This window comes from Heptranchias perlo, chromosome 6, assembly GCF_035084215.1.
Source record: "Heptranchias perlo isolate sHepPer1 chromosome 6, sHepPer1.hap1, whole genome shotgun sequence".
In the NCBI taxonomy this organism is placed as follows: domain Eukaryota; kingdom Metazoa; phylum Chordata; class Chondrichthyes; order Hexanchiformes; family Hexanchidae; genus Heptranchias; species Heptranchias perlo.
The window spans coordinates 14,126,549-14,140,007 of NC_090330.1; the positions used below are offsets into that span (position 1 = coordinate 14,126,549).

General features: G+C 44.5%; 1 protein-coding gene across 1 annotated transcript in view; it reads left to right on the top strand.

Moving 5' to 3' along the window:
* The window catches only part of gabrb3 (gamma-aminobutyric acid type A receptor subunit beta3), a 387,525-nt gene that overhangs the window by 73,557 nt on the left and 300,509 nt on the right, over positions 1–13,459 (top strand). Inside the window, exon 2 of the mRNA XM_067985792.1 lies at positions 12,715–12,762. Coding sequence (XP_067841893.1) covers positions 12,715–12,762 — 48 coding nt within the window. The remainder of the gene's footprint in view (positions 1–12,714; positions 12,763–13,459) is intronic.

Below are 13,459 nucleotides of genomic sequence, written 5' to 3' on the forward strand. Positions count from 1 at the left end.
CCTCTCCAGAGATGTCAAGGTAAGAATCCTACCTCTCACCTCAACTGTTCTCTCCTCACACCTGCACCACCTGCAGCCTCATTACTCACAATACTCCCCTCCCTTGCTTCCCTTCACTCTCTTACAATCACTGCACCACACTCCATCTCCTTCTCCTCCTACTGAAACACTCTGCACCTCCTACCTGTAGCCCTCACTTCCCCATACCTCATATCTTACACACTACATACAAACCATTCAAGCTTGACAAGCACATTCTCAAAACAATGCAAAAGACTAATACACTCCACTCTTTCTTGTGTAGAGAAGGTCGCATGCAACATGAGGCAGCAGAGGGCGACCCGAGAAGCCAGAGGCTGCCTGCAAGCCCTCTCCCTATTTGAGGCAGACGTGCCAGCCATCATGGGCAGGGGGTGAGTCATGGCCATGGGTAGTAGCAATACTGGAGGAGACATCGCGCAGCCTCTTCACACCCTACCCTTCTCACTTCTATCTCACGCTACACACTCTGCATTACTCTGTGCCACTGCAAGGAAAGGAAAGCAGCCTTCCTAAAGTTGCAGTTTCACTTGATTTGACCATAGCAAGCACCAGCTCAGACACTGGCACCACACCTACTTTAGAGGGTAGGATATAGGAGGGGTCTTCACACGGTGAATCACCGGGCACAAGCATGCAGGACACTACAGGTGCGGCTCACCTGAGGGCAAGTTCACATATTAGCTCTGCAGCAGAGGAGTCAGATGCTGACTGTGAGGGCCCAGGCTGATGTACATAGACCATGAAGTGCTAGGGGCACTAGGCAGCCTGCCAGTGAGCTTGCATACAATGGCTGAGAACATGGAGCTCCAACTTGTGTCAAACATGGAAGGGGTGGTCAGCTCCATTAACACGACAGTGGCACACACCATGATAGAACCTCTGGCGACAGTTCCCACAGCTGCTTTAGGAGCTCAGATGGCTGCCATTTTGGCTCTGGGGGCTAGCACTGACAGGAGCTTCCAGAGTGTTGCATCACTTCTGCACTCTGTTCTCATGCAGAGCAGTAGGAGTGCTGAGGCACGGCCCCGGCTGAGTGGCTTTGGCTCCATGATAGAAGCACCAGCTGTCCTCTCTCAGGATGACAGAGGACAGCTTGTGCCTCCACCACCCATTCCACCAGTGGCCTTGTTAGTGTCACACAGCTAGCTGGGTCAGATGGCCCAATCCCATGCTGAAATGTTGCAGTCTGTAGCTGAAACCTCAAAGCATAGAGCTGCTCGAGGTCACCCACCATGACCATCTGATGTGTCCTCAATGGACGCTCAGCAGCCTTCCAGTTCGCAAGCTCAATTTCTACGCCTCTGGCTCCTTTCTGGTTCCCACAGGAAACAGAGCAATATAAGCCAATTTGCAGTACAGAAATGGATCATGCATATAACTAATGCATTATTCAGCAAGGTAATCTCATTCATTATATTTCCCACTGAACAGCATGATTGGACTGCCCAATTTCATTGCACAACTGGAGTCCCCAAAGTCCAGGGGGTTATGATGGCATCCATGCTCCTGTCACAATCTCGCAGCCTACATGAATTGAAAAGGGTTTCACTCCATTAAACGTGAGCTCGTCAATGATCAGGATTATCAGATCATGTAAGCCAATGCCCATTTACCAGGCAGCAGTTACAATCCTTTCATTTTAAGGAAAACAGTCTTATTTGAAAATGAAGGCAGACTGGAAGGATGGTTCCTTGAGCACTGAGTCTATACTCTTCAGCCACAGCCATTAGCACCCTTACACCACCCATGGTTTAAAAAGGGTACAAGGGAATGGCCGAACAATTATAGGCCGGTCAGTCTTACCTCAGTGGTGGGCAAACAATTAAAATCAATACAGAGATAGGATAAACTGTCACTTGGAAAGGCATGGTTTAATCATGGATAGTCAGCATGGATTTGTTCAGTGAAGGTCATGCCTTACAAATCTGATTAAATTCTTTGAGGAAGTGACAAGGAGGATTGATGAGGGTAGTGCAGTGGATGTTGTCAACATGGATTTTAGTAAGGCATTTGACAAGGTCCCACATGGCAGACTGGTCAGAAAGGTAAAAGCCCATGGGATACAGGGAAATGTGGTGAATTGGATCCAAAATGGGCTCAGTAACAGGAAACAAAGGGTAAAAGTCGATGGATGTCTTTGCGAATGGAAATCCATTTCCAGTGGTGTGCCACAGGGCTCAGTGTTGGGTCTCTTGCTGTTTGTGGTATATATTAATGATTTCGATTTGAATGCAGGGGGTCTGATTGGCAAATTTGCAGACGACACAAAAATTGGCCGTGTAGTTGATAGTGAAGAGGATAGCTGTAGACTCCAAGAAGATATAAATGGGTTGATGGAATGGGCAGAAAAGTGGCAAATGGAGTTCAACCCGGAGAAATGTGAGGTAATGCACTTAGGGAGGGCAAACAGTAAAAGGGAATACGCAGTAAACGGGAATATATTGAGGGGGTAGAGGAGGTGAGAGACCTTGGAGTGCATGTGCACAGGTCCCTGAATGTGGCAGTACAGGTAAATAAGGTTGCGAAGAAGGCATACGGAATGCTCTCCGTTATTAGTGGAGGTATAGAATACAAAAGCAGGGACGTAATGATGGAACTGTATAAAACTGGTAAGGCCACAGCTGGAGTATTGTGCGCAGTTCTGGTCACCACATTACAGGAAGGACGTAATTGCTCTGGAGAGAGTGCAGAAAAGATTTACAAGAATGTTGCCAGGGCTTGAAAATTGCAGCTATGAGGAGAGACTGGATAGGCTGGGGTTGTTTTCCTTGGAGCAGAGGAGGCTGAGGGGAGACTTGATTGAGGCGTACAAAATTATGAGGGGCCTAGATAGAGTAGACAGGAAGTACCTGTTTCCCCTAGCGGAGAGTTCAAGAACTAGAGGACATAGATTTAAGCTGATTGGCGGAAGGATTAAAGGGGACATGAGGAAAAGGTTTTTTACCCAGAGGGTGGTGGGTGTATGGAATTCGCTGTCCGAATTGGTGGTAGAGGCAAGGACCCTCAACTCTTTTAAAAAGTACCTGGACCTGCACCTAAAGTGCTGTAAGCTGCAGGGCTACGGACTGGGTGCTGGAAGGTGGGATTAGAATGGGCACCTGATTGTTCTTCGAGTTGGTGTGGACACGATGGGCCGAATGGCCCCCTTCTGTGCTGTATCTTTTCTATGGTTCTATGAACAGAAGCAAAGTGCAAATACAAGGCTCATATAGGATCCTTAGACATTGATCAGGATCCTGAAACGTTAAACATAGAAACATAGAAAATAGGAGCAGGAGTAGGCCATTTGGCCCTTCGAGCCTGCTCCGCCATTCAATATGATCATGGCTGATCCTCTATCTCAATACCATATTCCTGCTCTCTCCCCATACACCTTGATGCATTTTGTGTCTAGAAATCGATCGAGCTCCTTCTTAAATATATTCAGTGAATTCTGTGGTAGAGAATTCCACAGGGTTCACTACTCTCTGAGTGAAGAAATTTCTCCTCATCTCAGTCCTAAATGTCCTATCCCGTATCCTGAGACTGTGACCCCTCGTTCTGGACCCCCCCAGTCAGTGGAAGCATCCTCCCTGCATCCAGTCTGTCTAGCCCTGTCAGAATTTTATATGTTTCAATAAGATCCCCACTCATTCTTCTAAGCTTGAGTGAATACAGGCCGAGTCGACCCAATCTCTCCTCATATGACAATCCTGCCATCCCAGGGATCAGTCTGGTGAACCTTTGCTGCACTCCCTCTATGGCAAGTATATCCTTGCCATACTCCAGGTGTAGTCTCACCGAGGCCCTGTATAACTGCAGTAAGACATCCTTGCTCCTATACTCAAATCCTCTTGCAATGAATGCCAACATACCATTTGCCTTCCTAACTGTTTGCTGCACCTGCATGTTTACTTTCAGTGACTGGTGTACAAGGACACCCAGGTCCTTTGTACGTCAACATTCCCCAATCTATCACTATTTAAATAATACTCTGCCTTTCTGTTTTTCCTTCCAAAGTGGATAACTTCACATTTATCTACATTATACTGCACCTGCCATGTATTTGCACTCACTCAACTTGTCTAAATCGCCTTGAAGCCTCTTTGCATCCTCCTCACAACTCACATTTCCACCTAGTTTTGTGTTGTCAGCAAACTTGGAAATATTACGTTTGGTTCCCTCATCCAAATCATTGATATATATTGTGAATAGCTGGGTCCAAGCACTGATCCCTGCGGTACCCCACTAGTCACCGCCTGCCACCCGGAAAAAGACCCATTTATTCCTACTCTCTGTTTCCTGTCTGTTACCCAATTTTCAATCCATGCCAGTATATTACCCCCAATCCCATGTGCTTTAATTTTGCACACTAACCTCTTTATCAAAGGCCTTCTGAAAATCCAAATAAACCACATCCACTGGCTCTTACTTATCTATTCTACCAGTTACATCCTCAAAAAACTCCAGCAGGTTTGTCAAACATGATTTCACTTTCATAAATCCATGTTGACTTTGTCTAGATATTTTCTAAGTGTCCTGTTATTACATCCTTTATAATAGACTCTAGCATTTTCCCTACTACTGATGTTCGGCTAACCGGTCTGTAGTTCCGTTTTTAAATAGTGGGGTTACATTTGCCACCCTCCAATCTGCAGGAACTGTTCCATAATCTATAGAATTTTGGAAGATGACAACTAATGCATCCACTATTTCCGTGGCTACCTCTTTTAGTGCTCTGGGATGCAGATTATCAGGTCATGGGTATTTGTCGGCTTTCAGTCCCATTAATTTCTCCAGCACTATTTTTTTACTAATAGTAATTTCCTTTAATTCCTCCTTCTCACTAGTCCCCTAGTTCCCTAGCATTTCGGGAAGTTATTTGTGTCCTCTTCCGTGAATACAGAACCAAAGAATTTGTTTAATTGCTCTGCCATTTCCCTGTTCCCCATTATAAATTCTCCCATTTCTGACTGTAAGGGACCTACATTTGTCTTCACTAACCTTTTTCTTTTTACATACTTGTAGAAGCTTTTACAGTCCACTTTTATGTTACTTGCAAGTTTACTCTCATACTCTATTTTTCTCCTCTTAATCAATCTCTTGATCCTTTTTTGCTGAACTCTAAACTGCTCCCAATCCTCAGACTTGCTACTTTTTCTGGCAACTTTATATGACTCCTCTTTGGATCTAATACTATCCTTAATTTATTTTGTTAGCCATGATTGGGCCACATTTCCTTTTGTGTTTTTGCGCCAGAAAGGAATGTATAATTGTTGCAATTCATGCATTTGTTCCTTAAATGTTAGCCATTGCCTATCCACCGTCATGCCTTTTAATGAAGCTTCCCAATCTATCGTAGCCAACTCACTCCTCATACCTTCGTAGGTTCCTTTGTTTAGATTTAGGACCCTAGTTTCGGATTGGACTACTTCACTTTCCATCTTAATGAAGAATTCTATCATGTTATGGTCACTCTTCCCTAAAGGACCCCGCACAACAAGATTATTAATTAACCCCTTCTCATTGCACAATACCCAATCTAGGATAGCTTGTTCCCTGATTGGCTCCTCAACGTACTGGTCTAAAAAACCATCTCGTACACACTCCAGGAATTCATCCTCCATAGTATTATTGCTAATTTGTTTTGGCCAGTCTATATGCAAATTAAAGTCACCCATGATTACTGTAGTTACCCTTGTTAAACCATGGCCCTGTCTGCCCTCTCAGGTGAATGTAAAAGATCTCATGGCACTATTCGAAGAAGAGCTGGGGAGTTCTGGCCAATATTTATCCCTCAAGCAACATCACTAAAAAAACAGATTATCTGGTTATTACCACATTACTGTTTGTGGGACCTTGCTGTGCGCAAGTTGGCCATATTTCCTACATTACAACAGTGACTCCACTTCAAAAGTGCTCATTGGCTGTAAAGCACTTTGGGACGTCCTGAGATGGTGAAAGGTGCTATATAAATGCACGATTTTCTTTTTATAGAGCATATTATTGATATCTTAAAGCAGCGTTTTAGATGCCAGAAACGACATTTTGGATGCCTAGCGAGCAGCATACAGCACAGCCTGACCAGGGTTTTCAAGTTGTACATTGCATGCTGCATAACTTTGTAATATAAAGAAGCCTAACTATGGAGGAGAAGGAGACGACCACCCCATAGCCAAGGCTAGAGCCAGGTGCAGCATTGGCTCAAAGGATATTATCACAGGAACAGCTTTGCAGACAGGACAGCTATTGCATCAAGCTGAAATACTGGACACATTCAGGTAAATACCTGAGAAGACCGTTCAACAAACTCTCCTGTCCATACATAGTCAGTCAAATGGCCCAAAACACTATCCCCAACATTGAATAAGCACTATCTCAACTACTATTCATGTCCATCATTTGCTGCTGTGTTGCTACCTTATTCTGCTCTTGCCTCTAGAGTCAGAAGGTTGTGGGTTCAAGTCCCACTCCAGAGTCGTGAGCATGAAAATCTAGGCTGACACTCCAGTAAAGTGCTGCACTGTCCCTATCCTACAGCAGAGCCTGGTCTCTAAACATCTTGGATTTCCCTGCCATTGGGCCAAGATTTTGCTCTGCTGGGACCATGTGGTGGTTGGTATGCAACAACCACCCCATGTTAAAAGAATCTATGCACAGGCATCTTCCACCAAGTCATCCTCAACCCTGAGGGACTGCCAGAGAGAGATCTTATGCTGCTTCCTTGAGAAATAAACTCCCTCACAAAGGTCAAATAAAGTGCAACCAGTTTATTTCCCTACTTTGTGCCAAATGTACATGATTTTAGTTTTCTTTCCTTCCCCCGGTGCTTCCCCTTACTTAAAATGTATTATATTAACTCTTTTCACTTTTAGCTGGTGACCTCTTCTAAATGGCTTCCCAGTAAAAGCAGTTAATGTGGTGGGTTTCAGCTGAGTCTCAGTGGCAGCCATTTGGGATTGAGGTAGCATGCACCTCCGTGTGCTGGTTCCTAAGATGGCCCAGTAAATGCTTCTGTACATATGTTGCTGTGGTGGCTGGCTAGTCCTGCCTCCTTTCTGGCACATCTACTGCTTTTTGCATGGTGGTTCTGGATGAGTTGGATGTGGCATTGCTTTCAGAGTAGTAGACTCATCCATGTCTACTTCAGCCATATCCCTGCATTGATTTGTGTGGGAGCGAGCGTTGGGCATCATTTTGTTTCTTTGTAACTGATCCCCCAGCATCTTGAAGCAGGATAAGAGAAACTCTTGCAGATTGCAACCCAAAGCCTCTATTCCAGCAGGCTGAACATTCATAAGAGATACTCCAATTGTTGTTTCGGACCTGTTCAAAGAGGGCTCTACTGTAGATGGCCCTGGATTTGGGGGCCATGCACGCCATAGTGGACTGGAGTCTAGGAAAGCCTTCCTGCAACACCACACAGTGGACTAATCCATACTTCCAGCATATCTTGCAGGGTGGTTTGTACAAGGTTAAACAACAATGCTCGGACAACAATCTACCTTTGTAAGCAAGCACTGTGTGATACAAATCTCCAGGCTCGGAGCTGAAGAAAGAAGCAAGCTGGCCATTTGGCCAGAAAGCTTTCACCCATCCACTGCTACCACTACTTGCTCCTCATACCGTGACTCACATGGTGCTACCTTCTCAAGCTCATTATCATAATCCTTTGGAGTTGATGCCTGGTTGATATGCTGGTGCCTGAAACAGGTGGTGTCATAATTCATGATGCTGTGAGGTGCTGCTTAATTCTGTGACACTTGGAATGTTGGCTCACTCCTGCAGCAAGCCTACAGAAACATAAATGGAACATATGTTGCAATGTTGGCTGCAAGAGTGTTTCAAACAGTGCTTACTTAACAAATTGACTGTGTGTGATAATGTTATGCCTGAGTGAGTGAGTGAGTGAGTAGAGAAGATACAATAACAAAAGAATGGTACTTCATTCTGTTCAAGCCTTCAGCTTGTTGGAAGTCTCTGACTTCACCTTCTGCCACTCGTTATATGCTGTTGGTGCCAATAATGTCCAGTAGAGCCTCCTCATAAGCTGTAATGGACCTCAATTTTGGACCACTCCTCCTGTATTTGTTTCCTCCTGTTATGAGTCAACTTGAGGTACCAGGGATGAGGGACCTCAGTTATGTGGAGAGACTCGAGAAGCTGGGATTGTTTTCCTTCGAGCAGAGTAGGTTAAGGGGACATTTATTAGAGGTGTTTAAAATTAAGCAGGGTTGTGATAGATAGTAAATAGGGAGAAACTGTTTCCACTGGCAGGAGGGTCGATAACCAGTGGACACAAATTTAAGATAATTGGCAAAAGAACCAGAGAGGGGATGAGGAGAATTTTTTTTACGCAGCGAGTTGTTACGATCTGGAATGCACTGCCTGAAAGGGTGGTGGAAACAGATTCAATAGTAACTTTCAAAAGGGAATTGGACACATACTTGAAACGGAAAAATTTGCATGGCTATGGGGAAAGAGCAGGGGATTGGGACTAATTGGATAGCCCTTTCAAAGAACCGGCACAGGCACGATGGGCCAAATGGCCTCCTTTTGTGCTGTAAGATTCTATAATTCTATGAACTTGTCCTGCAAACAGGTAAGTAGAGTTGAAGTGCTGAAGAGTTCAGGGTGCACCGTGATTCCTAACTGCCCTTCCTGCATCTGAGCATTTATTTGACTAAGCAAATAAACAACATGCAGTTTGATTGCATTAGAAGCATCTTTGGTATCAAAGTCCTTTTAAGATATTAGTATGACACAAATTATAGTTGTAAATGCAGCTTGAATGTGTGTCCTCAAACATCTATAAGGTTGTCTGATTGAGTGCTTTGCATGGGACAGCTTCAAGTGCGTAACAGGTTGTCAGGCAACACTTTGTGACATGCATATTTATTGATAAAGTATGAGACAAACATTCAATTAGACGCAGACACAGAAAGATTAGTTCAACCAACAGTACAGCCTTAAGACAAGGTGTGACTCAAGATAATTAAAGCTATATCAGCTTGGTGTAAGATACTATGACGTAGGTTTACTTCAGCAGATTTCTTCAGATTTATCATCTTATACCTTTTCTGTCAGGATCCTGGACATTGACTCTGGACACCATCTCTTCTTCCTAGTCATGCTGCACTGCTCTGCTCTGGGAGGGTGTCCAGCATTTCCAAGCAGGCAGCTTTCCTCACACACACCTCACACAACAGCACCTTCACTTCACCATGGGGCTTTCCTGCTGAGGCCCTCTATCACATCCTCAGATACACCATTTATTGGCTCAGAACCTTTCTTTTACTTAAAGTGGTGATTTCCCTTTAAATGGCTGTTTTTCTGTAAGTGTCTGCTGCATCCTTTTAAACAGTGGCAGGATTGTAGGAAACTCCACCTCCCTGCATGCAAGCTCCCAAAGGCAGCCCACTGCAGGGGCAGGAGCTTGCATGAAATATTTGATGAGGGTTAGACCCAGATGTTCAGATGGTAATGGGCATGTGCAGTATATTGAGTAGATGTCCTGCTGCACACTGGACTCTGCCCCAGCAGTATCCAAATTTGAGGCTTATTTAAGGAATTTTGCTATATCTGACTTGATAACATATGAGACAAACTTTCAATTAGATACAGAGAAAGCATAGTTGGATGAACAGTACAGATTGAACACAATATGTGACTCAAGGCAATTAAAGCTACATTGCTCAGCACCTCTCTAAACGTAGTTCTAAAGTGCACTGCCAAATAACTCAAAATGTCTTAAAGCTGAATTTATGACCCCCCCCCCATATCCTCTCCATTACAAAGACCGCCAACTTCAACCTCTGTAACATTACCTGTCTCCGTCCCTGCCTCAACCCATCTGCTGCCGAAACCCTCATCCATGCTTTTGTCACCTCCATGCTGTCCTAGCCAGCTTCCCATCCCTACCCTCCATAAGCTTCAGCTCATGCCCGTATCCTAACCCACACCAAGTTCCATTCACCCATCATCCCTGTGCTGGCTAACCCACAATGGCTCCTGGTCTTTTTAGAAAATTTCCTCTCTAAACCTCTCTGCCTATCCACCTCTTTCTCCTCTTTTAAGCCCCTCCTGAAAGCCTGCCTCTTTGACCAAGCTTTAAGTCAACCCTTCTAATAGCTCCATCTTTTACCCAGTGTCAATTTTTTCTGATTACGCTTCTGTGAAGCACCTTGGGATGTTTATCTACATTAAAGGCGTTTATATAACTGCAAGTTGTTGTTGCATAATTAAATATTTTAGTCCATGTACAAATAGAGATTAGGCACTTTATTGCAAGAGGAATTAATTCCAAGTCAATCTGCAGCAATTCCACTGGTTCTTAAGGATTCTGACTCATAGTTTTCCATTATAATTAGGTACCAATTGCATTATAATAGGAGTGTTATTTCATAATTTTCCGAAAAAAAGTATTGGAGCATTGGTTTTTTCCCATTGGATGATTTTTCAAAAATCTTTTTCATTGAGCAAGGCCCCACACCGATTTGGATATCATCCCTACGTGGAACTCCACTATTTTCAGATTCACTGTTAGCGTGTTTTATTGTAATAGGGGACAATGAGTATATTTGTCAGTGACATAAAAGCAGCAAATATATTTCACACTAGGAAGCTACTGAAGGGTTGTCCAAGGTTTACTGGTTGAGAGTTTCAACTAGAAAATTCCCCTGTGCCACTGAGTTTCCTATTTCAGTACTGCTGCTGTGGAGAGGTATCTGGGGAAGATAGGCACATTCTAAGAGAATGCCAAGTGGGTGCCACTGAATAGCTATCTCACCAGCAGCACAGGCAGAGGCTTGGGAGGAAGTCACTATATGTCCACTTGGCCACAAGAGTTATAGGGCGCTAAATTGGATCATGTAGCGCCTGTTGTTTTGGCACTACACGGCCTCTTTGACATCCAAGATGGTGTCTTAGATGCGCACGCAGGTTTCCAGCATGACGTGTTCAATCTTGGTATAGGAGTTGGCGCAGGTGCAGATAACGAACGCTGGAATCATGTAAAGTAGGGAGAAAATTACTTCAATCAGTATGCAACGCTGATTTGAAGTGATAGACACCATTTTGGCACTTAACACTCAACTCAACGCAAAGTCTTATCCCCGACCATCTGAACGTGCCTTAGAGTGCCAGGAGGACCCCCCACCAGTGCTATTTAAAGGGATCATGAAGGGTTTACAGATTAGTGGGTGGCTTATTGCTTCTGGCTGCCGAGACATTTGTAACTGTTTTTGGAGGTCTCCTAGACTTCAATACTAGGATGCGGGGACATAGCCTAACATTTAGAGCCAGGACATGCAGGAGTGAAGTTAGGAAATGCTTCTACACGCAAAGAGTGGGAGACGTTTGGAACGCTCTTCTGCAGTCGGCAGTTGATGCTAGCTCACTTGTGAATGTTAAATCTGAGATTGATAGATTTCCGTGAACCAAGGGTATTATGGGATATGGGGCTAAGGCGGGTACATGGAGTTAGGTCACAGGTCCACCATGATCTCATTGAATGGCAGAACAGGCTCGAGGGGCTAAATGCCACTTGCTGTCTCCTGATATGCGTCACCTTCTCCTGCAAGAAAGCGGGATTTGTGTCTGGGTGATGTGCCTGTCATGGTTGAATAGCTGCCAGTGTGTGTGGCCTGTGAGTTGTGGGTGGGCAGCTTGAAACAGTGGAAATGTGTAAGGGTGAGAGGGAGCATCTGGTTGGAAGAGTTGAGTACTGATGGAAAGAATGAGTTTGTTGGTATATGGGTGATGGGGGCGTAGTGCGTGGTGCAGTTGGTAGGAGACGCCACTTGACAGTTGATCTCACTCACCTTGACCACTCATGTCAAAGCATTGAACTTCTTCTGCACTGCATCCATGTTCGTGATGCTGTGCGCCTGGCATTGACTTCATCCCCTGCTGCCTCCCACTGCCTTTTGGATATATGTCTGGAGGGCCTCTTGCCCTCCCCTCACAACCCCCCCCCCCACCCCCGGCGGATAAAGGATGTCCTTCCTTCTGTCCACCTCTTGCACCAAGGTCTCTAGTGCATCAGCAGAGAACCTTGGTGCATGCATTCTCGCAGGCCTGGTACGAACTCAGATCGGCAGATTGGTGAGGTCTGGCATGCAGATTGGAGGATGTGGGATTTAGTAGTGCGCAACCTTTATTCAATGTTTCAACAAAATTCATCAGTGTGTTAGGATGGGACTGGCATCTGTGTTTGACAATATCTGATCTCCATTCAGACTCAGCGCAGATAGTAGACTGTTATTTTCAGCAAATAACAGGTTCCAGCTACCTTTAAGAGATTTCGAAGAAACATCCTCCCTTTAAAACATTGAGCTCCCCTGGTGGTGGAAAGTACAAATTGCACTGATTCCATGTGCAGGGCCCGGGATGGAACGCTCATTGCAGGTGAGTCCAGGGGTGGGCCGAAACTTGCGTCTTCCTGCGCAGGGGCCATTGGGCATGGGGGTAATAGCACATCACCCTACCTACGCCTAAAAGTGGCCCCTATCCAATTTTTCCCCCATATAATGTTGCATATCACCCTCCATGTGAGGGGACCAAAACTGGACACAGTATTCCAGATGAGAAATTATCTATGTCAGGGTAATTCCTCATCTGGAATGCCGTCTCCAGCTTTATGTTGAGGATTCCTTTCAGAAATGTTACATGTTATTCTTCTTTTTCCTTCAGGAATGCAGTGGATGGAAACAAGAAAATATTTGCAATATATGATACAAGGTGAGTGCATTTATTTGAACAATTTGATGTTTAACTGTGAGTGCTGCATGCAATCTTCATATTGTCAAATATGACTATACTTACTGGTCATATAATGTTGCTAGAGATAATTTTGTATTATTTTTATGTGGAAAGTTACAAGAAAATAATCCTTAATACAATATCTAAAACCTGAAATTTGTTTTTTAAATGTTGGTGTGGTAGTTCTATTTTTAAACATCTTGGGCTATAAATTGGGCTGTGTAGCACCTGTTGTGTACATAGAAACATAGAAAATTTACGACACAGAAGGAGGCCATTCAGCCCATCGTGTCTGTGCCGGTTGAAATAGAGCTACCCAGCCTAATCCCACTTTCCAGCATTTTGTCCGTAGCCTTGTAGGTTATGGCACTTCAAGTGCATATCCAAGTGCTTTTTAAATGTGATGAGGGTTTCTGCCTCCAACACCCTTTCAGGTAATGAGTTCCAGACCCCTACCACCCTCTGGGTGAAAACATTTTTCCTCAGCTCCCTCTAATCCTTCTACCAATTACTTTAAATCTATGCCCCCTGGTTATTGACCTCTCTGCTAAGGGAAATAGGTCCTTCCTGCCCACTCTAACTAGACCCCTCATAATTTTATACGGCTCAATTAAATCTCTCCTCAGCCTCCTCTGTTCCAAAGAAAACAAACCCAGCCTATCCAATCTTTCCTCAT